General features: G+C 48.0%; 1 protein-coding gene across 8 annotated transcripts in view; it reads left to right on the top strand.

Moving 5' to 3' along the window:
* The window catches only part of CAMTA1 (calmodulin binding transcription activator 1), a 232,511-nt gene that overhangs the window by 44,531 nt on the left and 166,362 nt on the right, over nucleotides 1–21,618 (top strand). For all 8 annotated transcript variants that reach the window (XM_017735059.1, XM_017735061.1, XM_017735064.1 and 5 more), the window contains one exon: nucleotides 14,331–14,398. In XM_017735059.1, coding sequence (XP_017590548.1) covers nucleotides 14,331–14,398 — 68 coding nt within the window. The remainder of the gene's footprint in view (nucleotides 1–14,330; nucleotides 14,399–21,618) is intronic.

Genomic DNA, 21,618 nt, shown 5'->3' with positions numbered 1-21,618 from the left:
GGCTCTGCCAGGAGAGAGATGTCCTCCCGACACCCAGACAGGCTCCCAGGGTTCGCCTTGCTGAACCAGGAAGGCATCAGCTTCCCACGAGCCAGGGCTGCCATAAGCCACCCCCAAAACTTAATTTAAAATTTTTTTTTTCTTTCTCAGTAAAAGCGGCTGCCATGGTATTGCCTGACTCAGTGCTGTCAGCGTGTTGATATTTCAAACATACTCATGTAGGGGGGTAGGTACACGCTTAAAGTCTCACTGCGTTCATTTTCTTCTAGGAATATATGCAATAGAAGTTGGAGTTAATAGAGTGGCAGTGATTTCCCTCATCGGGGTGGCTGGGTGAGGGTGCCTGGATGGAGCCCGGCAATTATGGCTGCTGTTGGGTGGAAGGGGGGATGCTCAAGGGCTGCGCTGGAGCGGGAGCTGGTGGACGTGAACGAAATCTTAATTGGGAAATTCCCGTAGATTATTACAGCTGCCTTCATTAACATTTTCACACTTGGCTGGTAACAAATGAGGAGAAGGGCTGTGTGTGCCACTGAATTTATAGTGTTCTGAATCTGCTTCGTACCTGGGGTGTGCCTTTGAGCAGAAGGGATCCTAGCTTTTTGTGGAGAGGTGTTCTGTGAGGATTTCTGTGAAAATCTTTACTAGTAAGGAGCTGGTTTTCAGTAAAAGGAACGAATACCATGCAAATAAAATTCCTACCTGCATCTCTGGCAAAGTTCAGTTTGGATTTGGATCTGGTTTTTATGGGGTTTTTGATCCGTTTGTGCTTAAACTCCGGGGTTTATTAGTTGCACAAGGAGGATATCAAGTATACGTCCACTGGAAAAGAGCATAAACTCCTAGGCACTGTAAGTTGAGCTGCTTTAACAGTACCACAATTGACATAAACGAAGCATCAGCCATGAAAGATGTTGGCCATGGAAGGCCACCACATCATGTTGAAGGAAAAGGACATGCCTTGTGTCCCTTCCCCAGCCTCAGCAGGCCCTGGCTTGCTCCTGCTCACACTTCACTGCTGGAGCATGCGATGTTGGCAGTGTCGAAATACATCTTCATTATGAAATCACAGGGTGCTCGCACACTGGGCAACGTTGGGGTGGATGGTCCCATCCTGGGGTGAAGGCTGCTCTCACAGAGGAGCTTCTTGGCAGCTCCTTCAAATTGAGGGGAAAACCTACAGCTGGATTAGGATGCCCTCGGAGATGAGCGTAGCAACCTGTTCCATATTTATTACGGGCAACAATTTGACTAAGGGAGAATTTAGATTAATAACATTCAGCCCAGAGAAGTAATTTCCTTTGAGAAAGCGATTTACATGCACTCTGCCAAAAAGAGCCGTCACCGTGTGCTCTCCCTGTGTCAGCTCCAATAATGAAGTTGGAAATAACATGGGAGGTTAATAGGTCCTACTTATCTCCTTAGCGCCGCAAAGGAAGATTTACAGTGCGGAGCCTGGTTTGCATATTCCCGTTGGAAATGGAACGGTTTTTCCCAGCCGAGATTGATGAGACATTGCAGGGTGTCTGCTCAGCTGAGGCTGTAAACCTCCGTCCCAGGGACACGCTTCTGCCAGAGGGAGCTGCCTTTCCCGGGTCACTGGCCAGGGACTGACTTAGATACTGGAGCCACCATTCCAGTGATAATTATTTTTATCCATCTGTCTCCTCTAAGCCTGGAAGTTTGTATAGACGTGGCTGCCACACCGTGTTAGGAGCTGGATTGAAGCCCAGTGGGTTTTCCCTGGGAGCTGCCCATGGCGTGCGAAAGGGAAAGTCATCTGGAGACGTGGTGGGAGGCGGTGCCATGGAGGGTGGTGGAGGATGCCTCTGTTGCTGCTCAGCTGCCTGTGTGATGCCAGTCTTCTGGGCATGTGTTGGGGTATGTTGTGTACTGCCCTCGCCCCAAGGAGGGGGGGTCTGTGTGCTGGGCCATGGGGCTGGGAACTGCTGGAATGTGCTGGGGGGTTAATTGGGACCTGCTCCCCTAACTGGAACTGGTGATGACCTTGCTGCCATGGGTGAGGACGCTGCTGCCTGGGCTGTTGGTGAGGCTGGAAGCAGCTGGAGCCGCCTGCAGTGGCCCTTTCCCCCTTGTCTGGCTGGCCCGGGGATGGTGGGGACTGGGGATGGCGGGAGCCAGAGCCCTGTCACTTCACATTACTCGTACGAAATCCCGGAGGACCCGTGGCACGTTATGGGCTATTGCAGGAGCTGTTTTCCCTGCAAACAGTGGAGCTCTCTGACTGGGCTCAGAGTAAGGAAAATCCCCAAATTCTGTGGCTGCTTTCCTCTCCCCCAGCTCCTCCCCCTGCCTTTTGGGAAAGAGCTCTGTGGCTGTTCCTCTCTCCCAGGAGGATTGTGTTTAGGTCTTCCTAGGTTGTTGGACTCTTCCAAACTGGGAATAAACCAAACTTTTAAAAATAAACCAAAATTCATTCCCTCTGGATTATTTAAGTCACACAGTGCCTGAAACCTGCTTAGGAGTGGGACTCTGAGAGGGAAGGAATTGTTAATAAATGTTCTGTCTGCACAAACTGTAAAATATTCATTTCAGTCAGTTATTTCACGTTACTGAGCAAGTGCAAGAAGAATGAACTTTCTGAACAGCTTAAGGTACAATTCAGTAATAACCGGAGCCATTTAATGAATGAAATATTTAACATAATTTGCATACATTAAGCGACGGGATGACGTTTTTCTACTTCTGTGTACTCTTTGTGTATCTGGAACAGCGCAGCCTTTCCTCTTCACCTGTGCTCCAGGGTAGGCACTGAGGCAATGGCATTTTTCCTCCCCATTTGGAGCCAAGCAAACAGGAGCCACACCAGCTGAAGGCAAGGGCATGTGCAGGCACAGCCGAAGTGTTTTCAGCTTGGCAGCATGGGTCGGGCGAGCGTCGCTTCTGCTGCCATTTCTGCTCTTGATGCGCCCAGTCCCACAAAACACGATTTGTTTCCTTTTTCTTTTTTCTTTTTTTTTTTTAATCAAATAGTATTTTAAGTGCAGACAAGAAGCTGTCTGCACATGCCAGAGACTCCTCTTGGCAGCACGATGCGCAGGGCCTGGGAGCTGCCCTGTTCCGAAATACTCCCAGAGTATAGCTGGGACTGGCACAAAGCCCATCCCTGGGATGGGCCTGCCAGGCTGTCCCTTGTGGCATGCTGGTGTCTGGATGCCATCCCTGTACGCCCAGCACGTTCAGCACTGCTGGCCCCTCCAGAGTTGTGGCTGGGCTGCTCTCGGGGAGGCTGAGCCTGCCTGTGGTGTCCTCGAGAGAGGCATCCCTGAGCTGGCACTGATCGGATGGTTGCTGGGTAAATCAGGGCCAAGTAAGGCAGTGAAAGCCTCAGGAATGTGAAATAAGGGGGGAACCTTGGTGCTTTCTCCCTTAGAAACAGAGAGAGCTGAAATGAAACAGGTGTTGGGTGACCAGCACTTCATTCTCAGCAGGTTGCCGTGGGAGGAGGTAGCTGCTAATTTCCATGTGACCTGAAACTGCAGTTCATAATCCAAACAGTGGCAGTGCTGGATTCTCAATTATACCCAATTAAGGTGTGACTTCATTAGTGTTCCCTAACTTTAGTGCACTTTAATTCATTAAACTCTTTTTCTTCTGTTCTGTAAGTGGTCGCCCTTCAGGAAACTGTAGAGGGAGATGAAGTGTCCCAAGGAGTGCGTGTTTGAGTATCTGTATATAGATTTATAGATTTACAGATGTATAGGTCTTTCTGTATCCTGTGGGTGGGGTTTGGGTGGTTGCCCAGAGTAGCAGCCCTGGGGAGCACAGAGGGGATCTGGGGCGACTGGTGTGGCTCACAGTGATGCAGGTACATCCAAGGTGTCCCATCGTGCTGTGCCCTGATGCCCTGATGCCCTCACTTACCCAGTGGTGATGCCATTAATACTGACCCTCACAGGTTGGATGAATAATGCATCTTGCTCTTCCAGTCCCCATTACTTTGTGGTTTTTGCATCCCACGCATTCTGTGTTGTGTCAATCATTTGCCCAGTTTGCAGTTTGTTCAGGGCTCTGGGCTGGTTTTCCAGCCTGTCTGAGCCTCACTCGGAAATGCCTTCTGTCATGTTCAAGTGGCACCTTCACACTGCTCGCTTCCAGGTCATTGGTAAATATGAAGCAATAAAGGAAATATAAAAGGAGTTCGACCAGGAATCCCCATCTGTCTGGGGCTGCAAAGCTCCTGGATGTCAAAATTGCCTCTCCAGAACTTTAAAGGCTTAAAACCAGAGAAGAGCAGAGTAATTCTGAAACACATCCCTTTCTTTGATCTGCAAGATTTTAATTATTTTAGAGGTATATATTTTTAAACTAATATGAAATTATCCCACTCCTGGGGATGTGAAGCACAGCCTGGCACAAGTGTTCAGGGTCCCCTTTCAGCAGCTGGATTTGGGCTGCCTGAGCAGAGGGAGGGCTGTTTTCATCCTGCTGTCAATGTGCCTTGACAGAGCGTTAAAGTCAATATTACCCCAAAAATGTTCTGCTTTCATAACAGGCAATTTTGTTGGTGTTGAAAATGCTTTGTTTGATTTCGGGAGCCATTCATTACAGGATCAGGGCTTCAAAGTGAAGCCAATTAGTTATAGAGCTGTTTTTAAAAAGCTTTTTCCAAACACCAGCTTGAAGGTTAGAATGTGGTGAATGGGGAGCCTATGCTGGGGCGGCCCCACTGTGGTGTCAGGTACCACTGGGGCCACATCCCCCTCGCTGAGGCCAGGTCCTGGCGGGAGCGGAAAGCTGCAGCCACGCTACGTGTGGTGGCTCGCCCCCTTTCCTATATTTAGTAAGAAATGCATCAGCATCCCTTTTACTCCCTGAATTCCCTCTGGGAATGGAGCTGGTAAATAGCTGTCTCACTAAAAATAACATCTGCAGCAGCCACTAGCAGCCACGTTCCCTTCCCTGGCTGAGCACAGAGCCAAAGGGCTCCCGCCCTGGGAGCAGATGTTGGGATTTATGATTATTTAAAAAAAACAACCAAAAATCAACCACTTAGAAATATAAAGAGCATGAAATTGCCTGTGATGCTTAACCTTTGGAAAGCAGCATCCATGCTCTCTGTCGGCTCTTTTCTGTGAGAAAGGACACAGCAGCCCCAGCACAGCCTGTAGCAATGTTCCATGTTGCTGGCAGTCCAGAGGTCACAGGAGTGACATGGCATTGGCTCTGCCTTTCACCAGCCTTCTGGTCAACCCCTTTCCAAGGAGAAATGCAGGGAATCCCGGACAGTTTGGGCAGTTTGCTGGTCTGGCACTGCTCAGAATGGGAAATGGCTTTTTCACACAAGCAACATCCTTTTTTCTGGTCATTTTTTTTCCCTTGTCCTTTTTTTTAAAATGTATTTTCTCAAAAGCGAGGATTAACTAAACTTTCAGAAGTCTGAAAATAACTCACAAAGAATTTACAGTTCCCTCATGCTGCTCTGTTTTTATGGTTGTTTCCTTTCAGTGCCAACCCATATGATAATTCCAGGTCAGAGGGGCAGTTTCCACAGATGGGAGCCAGCTGGCAACTGCCAACCACTCTGAGGGCAGATCTGCTGTGCCCCCCAGGCCACAGGCCCTGGTTAATTGTCATGGCTGGATCCTGATGTGGGGCAGAAATATTTCCCCTTTCATGCCCCCATGGAAGAGAGGATGGTTTGATGACAGCTGTGAGCGTCATGAGTTCACTGGAGCTGATCAGCACTTGGGAGCTGCCTCCAGAAACTGGGCTTGTTCCCGATTTTGTGAAGAATCCATCAAAGTGACCCTGAGATCAGCTCATTTGGTCAAAGCATGCTGTGAATAATGCCAGGCTCACAGGCTCAATCCCCAATGGGTCATACAGTTATGAATTTGATTTGATGATCCTTGTGGGTCTCTTCCAACTCAGAATATTCTGTGACTCTGAATTTACCAGGGAAGATTTGGGGAGGAAAAACCCCCCCAAAAAAACCCTCACCAAAACCAACCAATCCAGCAGCAGCAGCCAGGAGCTGGGAACATCAGAACGACTGGCTTGGGCCTGAGCTGGGCCTGGGACAGAACCACTCTCTGAGGTGTCAGAGTCATCTCCCGCAGAACAGTGCAGAGCGTCCTGGCTTTCAGAAGCTCTATGGCTTCTGAATAATGAACAATTAATTATATAAATAGCTGAATAATGCTTTTTCTGGCTGCTTCTGCTTGTTTACTCTTGTATTTGATATTGGTCCTTCCATTTAGATTTTTTATTTCAGTGGAGCAGCATGAGGTTAGGGACTCCTGTACAGGTCAGGCAATGTGCCTCCAGGAAAGACAGCCAGAAGCCATGAGCCTCTCATAGGCTGTGGTTCTTTTGGCATCTTGAATGCTTAAAACCTCTTCGTGAATTGTACTGGTGCTGCACAGGTTCATTCCAAACACTGAGTTTTCATCAGCCTGGCCATGCTTGGGTACAGGGCTGTGCTGTGCGGCTCAAGGCTCTGCCATGTTCTCTGTTCACGAATGCAAAACATGAACAATTCTTATAGGAATGATGATAATGAGTAGCATTGGTAAATTTTTTTAATGCTAAATGTTGTTTGCACAATGATACAGGACACTTGTGTGGTATTGACAGAGCTGGGAGAGCCTTCAGTGTAAACAATGGAAAACGAATAAACCCGTTCAGTAATGACTTCAGGTGCAGCAGCTCCTCTGTTCAACTGGATCTTCAGGAAAAGAGATTCTTGTGCTTGGGCCGAAGTGCAATTGATGGAGCATGGAAGCAGCAGCATCCAGGACGGACTCCCTTTTGCACTAATTAAGATGTGAGACTGAGGTGGTGGCATGATAGCAGAGCATTGGTCGAACCAGTAAAAATGTCCTAGGCCCTGCTGTTCCTGGATTCCCCTGCTATTCCCAGATTTCTGTGCTTTGTGGCTCTCAGTCTGACCAGCAGCATCATTTGAATGTAGCTTTTATCATGATTGAATATGTATCTTTTAAGAAGGATTTTAATTCTGTTTGAAATAAGAAAATGCCATAAATCAGCAATAGAATATTTTAACATTTACAGTTTTAAATGAATTCCTGGTGAGAGTCTCTTAAGCCAGATTTATATCTGACTCTGCATTGAGCTGTTGTTACGCAGGAGTGAAAAACTCTGACAGAATTAGGCATAATGCAAAAACATGCTGAAAAGACAGTTCTGCAGGACTGTGGCACATAATAATGTCAGGGCATATGGGAGTGAGGAATATGCATGAAGGGGCAATTTCTAGGGATATTTCCCTTTTAATGATCGTTGTGTTGGAAGGGCTTTGGAAGGGCTTGCTGCTGTCTCCGTGCAAGAGAAAGGGAATGGAGCAGGCACTGGTGGTGTTCTCACCTCGTTGGGCCCAGCGGCCCCGCTGCCGAGATCGGGGCTGGTGTGTCCCCCTCCAGCGGGAGGGATCGGCCGGGCTGTGGGGAGGTCACGGCATGGGCAGCTTCACAGGGAATCTGCTCCATTCCCCATCTTGCAGTTGGACTTTGCCACTTGGAGGAGAGCTGCAGAAAATTCCATGTTCCTCTTGGTTTCTGTGGGAGTTGAGAGCAGGGCAGCATCTCTGGTGGCGCATGCCCACTCTGGAGCAGGGGAATGTGCTTCGGCATCTTCAAGCCACATGAGTGTTTGAATTGTGTAAAATAATTGAGGTTTTTGCTATTATGCTGTAATTAATGCATTGTAAACACAGGGATCTTAGTGAATTTTTTTTTTTCCCCACTGCATATTTGCCTTTTTCAGGCTGCAGAGGACAAGTGAACTGAACCAGCAGTGCCAGCAGGATGCCAGTGTTCATGGTTCTTTAAATCACAGGGTTTAGTCCAAGGTCATTTCAAAGAAAAAAAAAAAAATCACATAATGACCTATGGGTGTTTTCCAGTAACTCAAGATTGGGCATTATTTGTTACTGCTCTGTTTTACTAACTGTCCCTCAGTGTGGGGCCTAAATGGAAGATAAAATCCATCCTAATCCTATTAGGCGCAGACTGATGCGAGGGCTGACTTTGCTCTTACTTGTGACTGAGTGGTTCAGGGCAGCCATGGCTAGGGGGGTTGTGCCCAAGTGTGCTCTTGCTGTTCTAAAGACCCACTGCGTGTCTCAGTTTGCTCTTGTCTGTGTGTTTGGCAGGTGAAGGAGCTGAGCAGATCTCATTCAGCTCCGGTGCCTGTTAGTCACTACTTGTGCTCTTGATTGGGGTTTTTTTCCTTCTCCTTTTCATGTGTTCTAGAGCAAATTATTTCATGTCCAAATCTAGTTTTTTCATACCAGGTTTAACCCTGAAAATAAAGTGTTTGAGTTGGCCATTTGCTACTTTTCTTTTTTTCCCTTTGTTTACTTTTCCCCCTTTTTCTGCCCCTCTCTGTAAGTTTGCAGCTGTTTTTTTGTTGAGCCCAGGCTGCCATGGGTTTCACCCTTGCGCTTCTTTAACCCCAGGAGTGTGTCTGAGCTGCTCCAGCCCTGGAATCTGAGGACAGACAGCTCTCCTGACGGTGCTGGGTGCGCGAGGCCCCAGCAGTGCTGCGGAACACCGTCGCAGTCAAGTGACTTGATCAACCATCACAGCTCAGGATTCCTAAATGTCACCCTATAATATCTAATTAAGGTTGCAGTTTGAAGGCATCATGTACTTTAATTGAAAACTGTAGAGTAATCTATTCCTTTTTTTTCCTGTTAAATTAATAGTGTGGACCTTTAGCAGATGGTTGGTGAGACACCATTATTAATGAAAACATCCCCCCTCCTGCGATCCCGCCGCTTACTGCCATGCAGGGAACCAAGGCGAGCATCTCCCAAACCGCAGGCATTTCCCACTCGGTGGCTTTAGTGTCCTGTGGCATCAGACAGTGCTGCCAGGGCTGCCCTCAGGCCTTTTCCTCTAGAGATGAGCTCAGCCAGGCTGGCTGGGCAAGGGGGACAGCAACTCTGCCAGTGGGTTGTGGGCTGTCTCCTGCTCTCTGCAAACCAAGGGAAGGCAACGTTTTGGGCCCCAAAATGGTGGGTTTTTCATCCATTAGGGTAACAGACCAGGGGTCTGGCTTAAGCTAGTCTGTGGGATTTTCACAGGTATGAATAAATGCCTCTTCACTTGGCAGGAAATTCATGGCATGAGTTGGAAAACCAAATCCATGCAAGTCTGTCCTGACATGTGCTCTGGCTGGGCAGCCCTGGGCAACCTCTGACCCCCAGTCACAGCTTGTGCTGCTGATGCAGATTGTCAGCAAAACAGCAGAAATATTTGAGCTTTATCCCCTTCTCAGCCTCAGCATAGTCAGATCAATGTTTCTGCTTTGAGAAGTTGTGGACAGGTAACGCCTCAAGACCAAACCAAGTCCTGCCTGCAATGGCAGTGAAACATTTTGGTGTAGGAGTGTTTTGTCGCTGACAGGTGTTGTCAGCCCGCAGTCACCTTCCTGTCCCTGCTGGACACTTGCGGGCTTGCTTTGCCCTTCTCCTGCTCCTTGTTTCACCCAGCTCATGAGCAGTATCCCTCTGATAGTGTTGCTGGTTTAGGCCAAACAACTGGACAAATGCAATGGGATTGGGATTTTTGTTTCCGTGATGCCGAACAAGGTGGTGTGAGCCCGCTCTGTGTGGTGTTTGGAGCAGTTTGTAGTTGCGATATTCAGGATATTAATGGCTTTGAGAGCAGGGATGGGTAGAAAATGAAAATGGCTCAATCCCAGATGAGAAGATGGTCCATAGTCAACATGCATTTTGATTTTCATTTCAGAGCAGAAGGATGATAAGGAAGTGATGGGCTGGAATTTGTCTTTATAGCAGAGAGGATGTGGTGAATTCCTAAGAGAATAAACGTGCTTGCTTAAGAGATCGCAGCTTTATTAGCTCTGTGGTCTAAATCTAGGGATGAGTACAAACTCTTCTGCTTTCTCCTAACTCATGCATAGATTCAGGCTTATTAATTCGGGTGTGTATAATTCATACGAAGTAATAACTTGAAATTCAGACTGGTTTTTTTTTAAATGAATTACATGTTGCTTTGAGACCAGATGGTGACCAGAGATGCTTGACCCAGGGAATCCTTCAATCCTTCTCCCTTGCAGTTTCTCTTTTTCTATTGAGAGGTCAGGTGGGAATTGTTGATAACCTTGTGATGATGCAGGATGACCTGGAGGGGGTTGATCTGGGAGGAAGGAGCTAGCGCTCAATCTGTGGCTTTAGGGAACCCATTGATTGTCAGTTTCAGAGTTTTTTATTACTTAATCTTTTTCTTCCAAGAAAATGTGTGCTGTGGCTTTAGGGAACCCATTGATTGTCAGTTTCGGAGTTTTTTATTACTTAATCTTTTTCTTCCAAAAAAATGTGTGTGTTCACTGCAAACACTTCAGCTCAGAGCAGAGCTGGCAGCTTTCCTGTGTGCACGATGGGTCATGGGCCTCTCTGACACCACCGGTGTCGGATCCCTGCCCGTCGGTCTGTTCTGTGCTTTGTGGCCATGTCCTCTCCAGCTCCTGTGCACGAAGACGAGCAGCTTTGCAGCAGCTGCTGGGCAGCACTGAGTGCTCTGAGTGAGCTTCTTCTGCCCTGCTGTCCCTGTCCCTGCACCACTGGCTGCGGCGCTGCCACTCGTCCTCACCGTGGCAGCTGGGACATGGCGGGTGAGATCAGGTCGCCCATGTGCCACAGCTCTGGGCCGTTAACGTGCTGACATTAAATATTGAAGTGTCTGAGGAGCTGCAGTCACGTAGCATTGGGTGGGGAGCGTGTGGTGGCTCTGCCATGGTGCCTGAGCTGGGAACAGCAGGCTGAGCGGTGCCACAACTGGCATGAGGCTGAGGGAGCAATGGGAACATCCTTGGTGGCAGTTGTCTGGAGACGGTGGAGCTGCGTGTGTCCTGTCTCACGCAGCTTGCTGGGCTTCCCAGCTGGTGGCTCCCTGGTGCCAAACAAACAGGGAAGTGCCAAATAAAAATAAATGCGCACTTAGATAAAATGCTTTCAGCCCGAGCAACCAAGTCTAAACTAAACCGCAGAATTATCTGACCAAGTTTAGGATAAAGCATAACTCGAGTGATTTGAATGTTCAGTAATCTCACTGCTTTATGGGTGATTCCCTGAGCTGGTCAGTCAAGCCTGTTTTTCTCAGCAGTGTCCTGTGGGTGTTTGGCTCAGTCCTGCAGGCGCTGTCGGGATTGGCCGACACACTCAGAAGTGGAGCTGGATCCACACAGCTTTCAGTGGTTCACCCTTTCCCAGCAGTGCTTGCTCATTTTATGCTGACGCTAATTTCAAAGCTGGGATAGAGGGGATGTGGGTCTGGGTGGGACATCCTGGTTCAGGGGCTGCTTCCCATGGTGTGTGGTGCCCTTGCCCATGGAGATTAACTTGGGTGGCCTTGGGGTCCACCTAGTGCCACCTGGCCTGAGTGGTGCTGCGGGAGGACAGAGCGTTTGTGTTGCATGCACGCATCCCTTGATTTCTGTCACTTGCTGTGCAATCACAGAGGAGTCAGGACCAGCCAGGGTTTCAGAGCCGGCTCTGTCTCATCTGACCTTGCTGGTGCCATGCTGCCTTTTGTTTGTAGTCTCGGGCAAGAAGCAATGGGAAAAGGGTTTGATAGGAGACAAAAGCAAACAATAGCCTTGCTCCAAAGAGACGATGAATGGGATGTAATTGGATTTTTTTGTGAGGACATTGATTTGACCCTGTGAGACACAGAAAGAATCATTAGGGGAATTAACACGCATTAAAATGCAGGGTTTTATCAGAGGGCTTTTATTGTGCCATAGTTTTGTTTTTAATTATTTAATGACTTTGTGTCTTCTGGTGATAAATCTATTTCTTCCCTGTTTTTTCAAACGGAAAAAGGGTGTTGGTGTGACAGCAGGGTGCTCAACCCATGCAGCTGCTGAGCCCCAGCCCTTCGTCAGCAGCCCTGCCCGTGCCCCACCATGCTGACAGGGAGCCACTGGGCAGAGGCATCTCCTGGAAACTTCTGATCAACCACCAGTGCTGAGCTGAGCACTTTCCTCTGCACAGCTTACACAAAGTTGTAGTTACAGAAAGCAGAACATACAAGGAATGGGGTTTAAGTGGGTTTGGCAGCAGAGAAGCACGTCCTCCTTCCCCAGTGTGTATCTGTGGCACTGACTGGCAGCTTGGCCTTTCCTCTGCCCAAACGTGAGCAGGCTGGGCCAGGCCAGCAGCGTGGAAACCCATGTTCTGCCTCACGTGGGAGCCTCTCGTTGCTGCAGCTCCTCCAGTTGGTGACGGTTTGGGATTAGGATTTCCCATGTGCCTGGCATGGGCCATCAGGAAGGAACAGAGTGAATGAGCCGTGGGTAAGGCTGAGTTCCTTCACATGAAATGCTTTGGGTTTCTGTGCCATAGCAATGTATTTGTTCAGCCACAAAAGTTAAACATGGCTTATTTCTCCTTACAGCAGTTGATTTTTAGTAGGAATAGGCAAAATCCCAGACTAATCTGAATCCCCCAAACTGTCTCGGCATTGAAGGGGTTGGTTTCTGTAAATGCCTGCTTGCCTGGTGCTGGGGAGGATGTGCAGGGAGCTCTCGAGTGTTCCTCAGTCTCTCTAGAGCTCATCTTGCTGTACAGCATGAGGTGAAACTGGTTCGTAGCATAGTGAGCTGAGGACACATAATGTGGGATGGGTTGGGAATAGAGCTCTGCTGATTGCAGCACTTTTGGTGGAATTACTGCACTGGCTTTAAAATACCCCAGAGATATTTTTTCATATTTTCTGAAGAATTTTAGTTACAGAGTTCTTTGGTGGTTTTGGCCTGTTGGGAATCTGGGGTTAGACCTTTTTGGCCATGCAGCGTCCAGATTTCAGCACTTGGATCTGATTCAGCTGCAGCTGCTATGAAAGTATGAGGATTGGGAAAGGTCATCAATGTCAGTGGTGGAGGTCTGCATTGGCTTACTTTGATACTGAATTTTATTCAGCCATTAGCCATTAGCCAGAAATTAAAAAGAGGAGTGTTTGGAGCTTTGTGCCACTGCTTCATCATCTGCTTGTATGGGGATCCCTTAAACCTGCAGAGACTGGCTTGGGAAACAAGGGGTGCATCGATGGATTCCAGGAGAATTTATTTGCAGTGTAAACATGTTGGTCAGGAGTCATTAATATGACATTCACACAGCTCTAATAAAGTACATAACACAGAGATCTGGCACCGCCGCAATGCCCAGAGGACATTAAGTATGAGTCTTAAAACCAAGAGTATTGGAAACAAGATATTTTTACGTCTCGTTTGGGAGTAATATAATTGCATTTTGTGGCTCTAGCAGATGCTTGGGCCAGCTGGTTGGAGAGCATTGTGGGGGTTTTTAGCTTTGGTACTGTAAGCGACAGCCCTTATATAGAGCTAGCTAAAAAAAAAATAATAAAAATCCTTCTCCTGGTGGAAAGCCCTGGTGCTGGCGTGTGTTCTGCTCTTGGGAGGTACAGCCTGGGGACACTTCTGCTGCGGTGGCTGTGGAGATGATACTGCACCTGGTTTGGGGGTCTGATTTGAGGCATTTGTACATTGAAGGCAGCTTCACTGACCTCACTTGTGCAGCTTTTGTTATTCAGGTCCCTCTGAGAGGGCCGGGAGGCAATTTCTGGAAGACAACCATCAACCCCCTACATTTTTCTGAGTATATCGGAGGGGCTTATTTTCAGCACAGTCGCAGGAATCTGTGGCCATCTCTAGATGTCGGGACACTGCTGGTATGGTGACAGTTGCCACCTTGCGACCACCCCGGGTTTGTACCCAGGAAACGGATGAAGGTCTGTCCCGCGTTCCTCAGGCCTGTTTACAGGCGCTGTCGTGAATTATCTCGCCGGCGCCGATAATTTCCTGCAAACAAATCAGTTCTGATCTGGAAGTAATCGCCCGTATCATTCCTGCAAGTGGGAGCAATGACTTACGTTGATGTCACCCGCTGGCTTTTTATGGCAACGATTAATAATTCAGTAATTCTCTCTGCAGTGATGCTGTTCTATTTATAAATATTTCATTTAGCTCCCCGTGTCCATATTGTCGCTACCCTCCCCTTTGCTTCCTGACGTCACGCCGGGCTTGCGGTGATGCCGTGGTCACCACAGTTACCAGCAAATTCTCTGTGCTGGAAAATGTTAATGCCTTTCCTCATTTGCAACTCTTCATTGTCCTGTTTAAGCCTGGCCTTGGTGGCGTGGATGTGAACATTTACCGAGCGCGCTCTGTCAGTCAAAACCTGATTTCAGCTGCAGCCTGGCCCGGGGTAGGCGGCTCCGTGTCTCTGTTATAAAACTTTCCAGTTCCCAACACAGCCATGCAAGTAACTCTGTTTTCTTTCTGCATTTCTCTTTCAGGAAATTGCAGCTTATTTAATAACGTTTGAAAAGCATGAGGAGTGGCTAACAACCTCCCCCAAAACCAGGTAATGTTCTCCTGCTCAGCACATTGACTCTCTCGCGCTGATGACTTGACTCACTGATCAATGCCTTGACCACCAAGTGGAAACTCCCAGTCATGTTTGATGGCTTGTGACACCAAACTCTCATTAATTGCCTTAATGAGCATTTTATTGAATGAAATCAGATTGATTAAAAATGGAACAGCTACAGTCTTGGCAGGTTAAAGTTTTAACCCGATTGCTCAGGATTTAATTGTATCCGTTCAGATGAGCGGATCTGAAGCCTCTGAGCAAGGTCGCGGGCTGTTTATCTTGACAGAGCTCCCTTGCCTCTAACTTTAAATAAATAAAAAAGCACCAGCCCCACCATGTGCTGCCTGTTCACAGGCAGGCATGGGGATTGTTTGTGTTCTGGTGTTTCCCTTGGTGGGGTTAAGTGTTTGATGGTGAGGAGGTCCCAAAAAGCTGCATTAACAGACATGTTTGCAGTTTATTATTCAGTAAATGTCATGTCTTCTTCGTGCTGCCATAAATGTTTAACTTCTCGCTCCCCTGGGAACCCAGACGTGGAGTTTTGGCTGTGGATGTTTTCCTGCTGTTTCAGCTATGTTCTGGCTCCATACTAACGCAGAGAACGACTCTTGCTTTCTGGTCTTGCTGGGCTTTTGCTGTTTTTCTTTTTCCCAATCCACCCCTTTCCTATTGCAGAGGGCTGGGTCATTGGAGGGAGCCTGCTGGGACCCAGGTGAGAGAAAAGCTTATTCTGGCATCCTGCATCCCAGCACCATCCATTGCAGGGGCCAGTGCCGCAGGTGCCCGGAGCAGCGTGCTCCACGTTTGGCATCACCTCCTGCTGCCATGAGCAGGGACAGAGGTCACAGTGGGACACAGGGAGCGGTGCCATCCTAACAAACAGCACAGATTGATTCCAGGTGTTCCACAGCACCCAGCTGAGGAGAGGATGGACGTGGAGGCCTTCTCTGCACCTCTGCAGTGCAGCTGCAGGTGGGGCGCACAGAGGAACTGCTTTCCATGAAACATGGGGAAAAAAGAGCTGTGTTGTTTTACTTCTTGGGTTTTTTTCCTCCCAGACTGTATATTTTTGTGACATCTGTAAGTAGTGCATTTGCTTGTCGTATTAAAATGTGTAGCACCGGGGAAGGAGATGTGGCAAAGCCAATTGCTTTCTCAGTGGTTCTCCAAGACCTGGAGCTGCCACTCCAGGTGGTGGAAGGGCCCTGAATGGATCTTTCCTGCCGGTGGCAGCTGTGAGGCTCTCCTTGGCTGCAGAACAGCAGGTAATTCAGTTAATAATAGGGAAGTTCTTTTCTGGGTTGGTAATCTCAGTTTCAGAATTAATTCAAAACAATTTCTGGCTGAGCCTTTGCCAGAGAAGCCTTTTAAGGGGTCAGAAAACACATTAACTAGTCTGGCGCTGCATCGTATCATTAAAGATACGAGATTATAAATGTTTTTGTAGCACCATCTTATGATCTTAAGAGTTTGGTTTGCTAAAGGCAATGCATGAAAACAATTTTCTGATTAACATATCCTTACCTTCCTCTTGTGTGTTTACACTTGGAAGAAAGAATGTCCCAGGAGAAGGAAAGTTGTGACAGGAGTTCAAGGTCCTTCTGAAATTGTTGAGTTAGTTTTCTATTTTTTTTTTTTTTAATATAAAAATTAATTGGAAGAGTTAAATGCTGAGTTGCTACAATCAGGGCTCCTGGTATTACAGAATTAATGACATCGATTTGGCACTGAACTGGAACACTCCCCGTTCTTTGTTTGCTGCTGTGAGTGCTACTAATTTCATCTCACAAAATTAATAAAAATTAATTGCACCACTGACACACACGGAGTTTCCTAATACGATGATGTATAGTGTGCTCTGAGGAGCCACTGCTGGATGGATGCCGTGGGGGCTCCGGGCACGGCTGGACGGTGCCCGTGGGAGCTGGTGCTGCTGCAGCTGTCGGCAGAGGATTGATATTGGTGACGGGGTTTTGGTGCTGCCCAGCTCAGCCACCGTCGAAGGAACTGCTGCAGATGGTCAGGCCAGGCTGGGCTGTGATGCCTCCTCACAGGTCACTGAGCTGAGGCAGAGGGTGGCAATGAGGGACAAGCTGGTTTAGAGCTGGTTTAGAGCCAAGCTTGCTGTTCTGAATGTTTTCATCTCTTTCCTGAACAGAGGTTCCCATGTTTACAGCGCAGTTGGGTATTGCTTTAGTCGTGGACATAGAGGGGGAGCCTTCTTGCCATTGTGGTGGCCTTGAAGGAGCTATGACAAACCATTGGAAAGTCCCTAAAATCACTTTTTTATGAAACTTCTTGTTGACTGACTCCAGTTGATTGAATACGCTGATATAAATGTACTGGAGCATTATTACAATAGTCTTTTGAGCACTCCAGTTGATCAACATAAATTAGTGAGTACACCTTGCAAGCATCGACCTTGAGGCTCCCTTGGAATGGTGTTTGGTTACTTGATGATGTGCTGGGTAATCCGCAGCGGGTGTTCCGTCAGCGGGGCGGGGGAAGCGTTCTGCTAATGCAGCAGGGCCAAGTGTCTGACATTTCCAAGTTTAAATGCAAATCACGATGACAAAAAAAAAATTACTTGACATTTATATATCAAGTAGAACTTAATTATTATTTATTTTGGAATTTCAATGACAAAGTTAATTTTCTGAGTCCAGAAACATCCTGCCAGAGGAAGATGCGTTGCTTCTCTGTTTCCAGGTGCCTTCTGTCATTAGCATTTGCACAGTATTTTAACAATATTCTTGAGTGATCCGAGGTGGCTTCACTACTTCACAAGTGGGCCTCAGGCAATGGAAAAGCCTTGGCTGTGCCCAGAAGCTGCAAGGTCATTTTTCCAGATGAGAATGTGGTTCAGCTGTGTTCCTGCTCCTTCCTGCTTCATGTCTTGGAAAGAACACGAGGGGATTGCTGGGGGACCAGCCCTGCTCCATGGCGAGAGCACGATGGGTGCAGTCCCTGGAGTCTCTCCACCTCCTGTCCGGCTGCCCGTTGCCCAGGAAGCACACCCTGTGCCTTACCTGTCCATCAGTCCAGCGTAAGGAACATCCCCTCTCTGGGATATCTTTATCAGCGGCATCTTAAAGGAAAGTTAGGATCTTGCAGTATATTAATTCTGTACTAAATAATTAATAGTAAAATTAATTGAATTACTCCGTTTTCAGGTAAAAAATAGGGTAATAAATATTCATAACTTATATTATTAAGGGAGTTTCCATTTCCTATGTCGTTAAAGTGAGATTAGCTAAGGTTGGGTTTAAATGAAGATTGAAAACAATTGTGCTTTGGAATTAATTCACTGTGTTAGGCCATTACCTTGCGAGCCTTCTTTCCAGTGTGCTCTCTGTGAGAGCTGTCCCACTGCATGGAGTGGATGCTGCTGCCAGGATGTCCTGGCCCTTGGGAAATGAGACAGGGGCTCACTGTGGAGGAGAAGCTCATGGGAGCTGGAGGCTGTGAAAAAGCAGCTGCCCAGAGCTGTGATTGGTGGCAAAAGTTCTGTCCATCTCCCATTGTGCTTGTTGCAAATAAAAGTCCTCTCGAGACCTTGTTTAGACTTTCGAGGCACGTTTTAAAGGTCCTGCTCTCTCACGTGGTTTGTACTCTCCATAGGATCCAGGACCATTAACCTTGCCCGTGGGCAGTGCTGATACTTGGGTTTTCTGCTCGTGCTGCTGGGAGCTCTGCCGGCATGTTTGGGGTCATGTACGACCTCTTTGCCTCTGTCGAAGGCAATGTGTGTGTGCTGTCAGCACTCCTGGCTCGGGATGCTGCTTGACATAATCCCTACTAAATGTGGCACATCTCTCTTTACACTTTATAGATTTCATGAGTCTCAACACTTTCTTCTCGCTGCTTTCAGTATTTCCTTCTCTTTATTTTCCCTGCAGAGAATAAACAGTGCAGAGATGATTTTAAGAGCCCCTAGTTCATATAGATTTTTAGCTGCTGTAGTCCAGGGGTGTTGAGACACCAGTAATGAATTCTTTTAACAGCTCACCATGTTGATTGTAAAGTGACCTAAGGGCAGAGTTGCTGGGAGCCATCCGGATGCCTGGCCTGACTCAGGTGATGGTCTTCAAGTATTCCTTCCAAATTCTTCCCATGACAAATCCAGCCTGGTGTGTGCTGGTGCTCTGGGAGAGCTGATTTCCCTCTGTATTTAGCTGGCAGCTCAGAAGAGCTGTCTCACAACAGAAGAAGCCATTGGTCGACCTGGACAACCAAGGTAAGAGGTCTGTGTTTTTGTTGTGGATTCACCTGGCACAGAGGCTGCAGGTTGGCTTTTCCAGCCCACCAATGGCTCTGCAGCCCCTGTGTGTGGTCACCAGGCTTGGGCTTTCCCACATGTCGGAGGGATACGTGTCAGAGATGATGGCTCCACAGCTGGTCCATGCACAGGAACACCTGCCCCCACTGCCCAGCTTTGCAGGCACACAGGGCTGGGGTGCAAAGGCTCCTTCTCCTCTTCATGTGGGCTCATGAGAGCCCTGCAGCATTGCCCCTTGGAGGAGAAGAGAACTGTGGAAAACATGGAATCATGAGAAAAAGCAATTATCTGATAACAAAGCAGTGAAATTATTCAGTAAACCCATCTGCCTGCAGCAAGGATTGGTAGGTTTTTCTGTCAATGGATATGGCCAAGGAAAACAACATGGCTTTGGACTGACATTCAGTGTTTGACCGGCTCTGACTGTTCTTGATCTCATGTTACAGGGTGGGAGGATGCTCAGGGTTGAGGAGGTGTGTGTGATCTCCCTGTACTGGCCCTGTGATTGGGGATTAACAAGCTACGAGGCAGATCAATGAGGAGCTACCGTTGTCCTGGGTAGAACAGAGGAAAGGGTGCTGGAAGAGGTGTTGGGTTGGGGCTTCTGATGTTCACACCCAGACCTGGCAGACCATTCCCTATTGTCCAGCATTCTGTGCTTCCCATCGAAGGGGACCGTGAAGGACAGGGCTTAATGGCCATTGTGGAACCACCTTGGGCCTGCCCTTTCCTACATCATATGTGCAGGCTGCAGAGGGGCAAGAGACCTGCTGTTTGCTCTTCAGGCTGTTTTAAACGGCAACAAAATGAAAGTCTTTGTCACATTTTAAAGACTTACGCAACTTAATTTATATTTATATGGCACCGAAGAATCATCTTTTGTCCAGGAGGTGAGATATGCAAAAATAACCTTTAAGTTGCTCCTAATTGACCCTTAATGATATTCTCTTGTTTCTTCCAATACATTCTCTGCATCAAAAACACCATCCAGCAACTGCTTCTTGCATCTTAATGGCTGCAAATAGCAACTGCTGAAAAAGAAACTGTTTATTTGGGTTCTTTATTTATTGACAAGGATTTTTGCCTCTAAGAAACCTGGCCCTGAGGTTGGAGTGCAGGGCTGAAGCAATGCACCATGACCATCTTGGGCTGGCAGGGATTGGGGTGCCTGAGCCCTGGGGAGAGGGTTGCTCTGTGTTCAGGGGGTGGATGCTTTGATTTCCAGATGGGGACAGTGTCTTACGTATGACAAGCACAGTGTGAGTTAAGTTGCCCAGTGGAATGTTAGCCAGCGTGTGCTGGTAACATGGAACTGGGGAGAGGATGTTTGTGCCTGTGTGTATGCAAAGCAGCTGGAAGCATCCCAGAGGACCTGCTCCTCAGCCTGGAGAGGGCAGATTGGTTTGTGTCGTGGTTGTTGGAAGATGAGGAGCTGCCTGCAGAGCCTGGGCTTTTTCTTTTGGTGCTGAATAAGTGTGTGTAGGCAGTGAGCAGGCTTTGCTTTCACTGTGGTGTGAGGAGTAATTGCTTGGCAGGCACAGGTACTGTAGGTGTGCATTGACATTGTAGTGAAACACTGGGCAAGTGTGTGATCCTGCTCAGCTCAAATGCGGAGCAGTTGGTGGGTGAATGAAGCTGACAGCACCGATACAGGTGTTCAGGTTTGAATTTTTCTTTTTTTTCCTTTCTAGTCCTGAAAACACAGATTTACAACAATCTGGCAAAGATTCTCCTCAAGTTACACTCGGTTGGCGTTCTTGCTACGCACACTGTAACAATACTTTAATATAATTAAATTTTAAATTCCGTGTAGAATCTTGTGGGTAGGCAGATGTACCGGTATGTTAAACTTTATGTCACTTAAAAATGGTTCTCAAGTACATCAGAGGGAGCCCAGCCAGCTGTAAAATGATCTACTTTATGGCGCTGCTTCGCAGCTTTGGTGTCTGTGTTTTAATTACAGATGTACCTTAAGTCTCACACCCTCGGATAACTCCACCAGGCCGTTTTGTTTCCTGTAAGTTACTGACAGGATGTAAAGTGACATGAGGAAAGGTGCTGCTGGGGTTTTCCAGAGCTGCTGTTTGTGGGAGCGTTGAGTTTCTGACTCGTGCTGCTGCAGCTTTGTTTCCTGTAAACAGACAGTACAGTCTCCTGCCTGGGGCTGCTGCACCTGAAGCGACATCACCAGTATGACAAGTGGTAAAAGGGGTTTTAGGAGCCACTTTGCAGCCCTGGGCAGGCAGGCATGTGTTGGGACTGGTGTGAGGAGTGGCTTTGTGGCCCCAGGCAGGCGGGCACACGCTGGGACTGGTGTCAGGGCGGGTGGGCATCTGTCCCTCCGTAGCCCCTCTGCCTCCCTGGCTCATTCTCAGCACCAACACCCGCCAGCCACCCACGAGCTGAGATGAGCTTTGCCCATGTTTGCTCCACAGTAAGTGGAGCCAGTGGCTGGGCTCAGTGCAAGATGGAGGTTTCCAGTGCTGTGAAGTGGGAATCTTGTTGCTTGGCAGGCGGAAACCATTAATGGTGCTGTTTCTGGAAATAAAGAAGTGGCTTTGTCCCGAGGCATCCCACGTGATGATTTGCTGAGTTGTGCGGCATGATTTATGCCTAGACGTGGGATTATTGTTTTCTATTGATTCTGAGGGAGATGAAGCATCAGTAAAAGCCCATCAGAAGCCTCCTGGTGGAATGTGAAAGGTTGAAGCTTTCCTGACAGAAATCCTGTTGCCTCTTTGGTGGTGACTCGAAATCCTCTGCCCAGCCAATCTCAAAGCATCACCTTGCAGTCCTCCTTTTTCTCCTTTCAGCATTGCCTGTCTCTGTCCAGCAAGGATGTGCGTGGTGCTGCAGGGAGGTGTTGAGGTGAGAGGTACTGGTGGGTCCCTTGGGGATCCTCTGGCCTCCTCTGCTCTGCTTCCAGCAGGCA

This window comes from Corvus brachyrhynchos, unplaced genomic scaffold (genome assembly GCF_000691975.1).
Source record: "Corvus brachyrhynchos isolate BGI_N302 unplaced genomic scaffold, ASM69197v1 scaffold395, whole genome shotgun sequence".
Taxonomy (NCBI): Eukaryota; Metazoa; Chordata; class Aves; order Passeriformes; family Corvidae; genus Corvus; species Corvus brachyrhynchos.
This window is presented reverse-complemented; position numbering and strand designations above follow the sequence as displayed.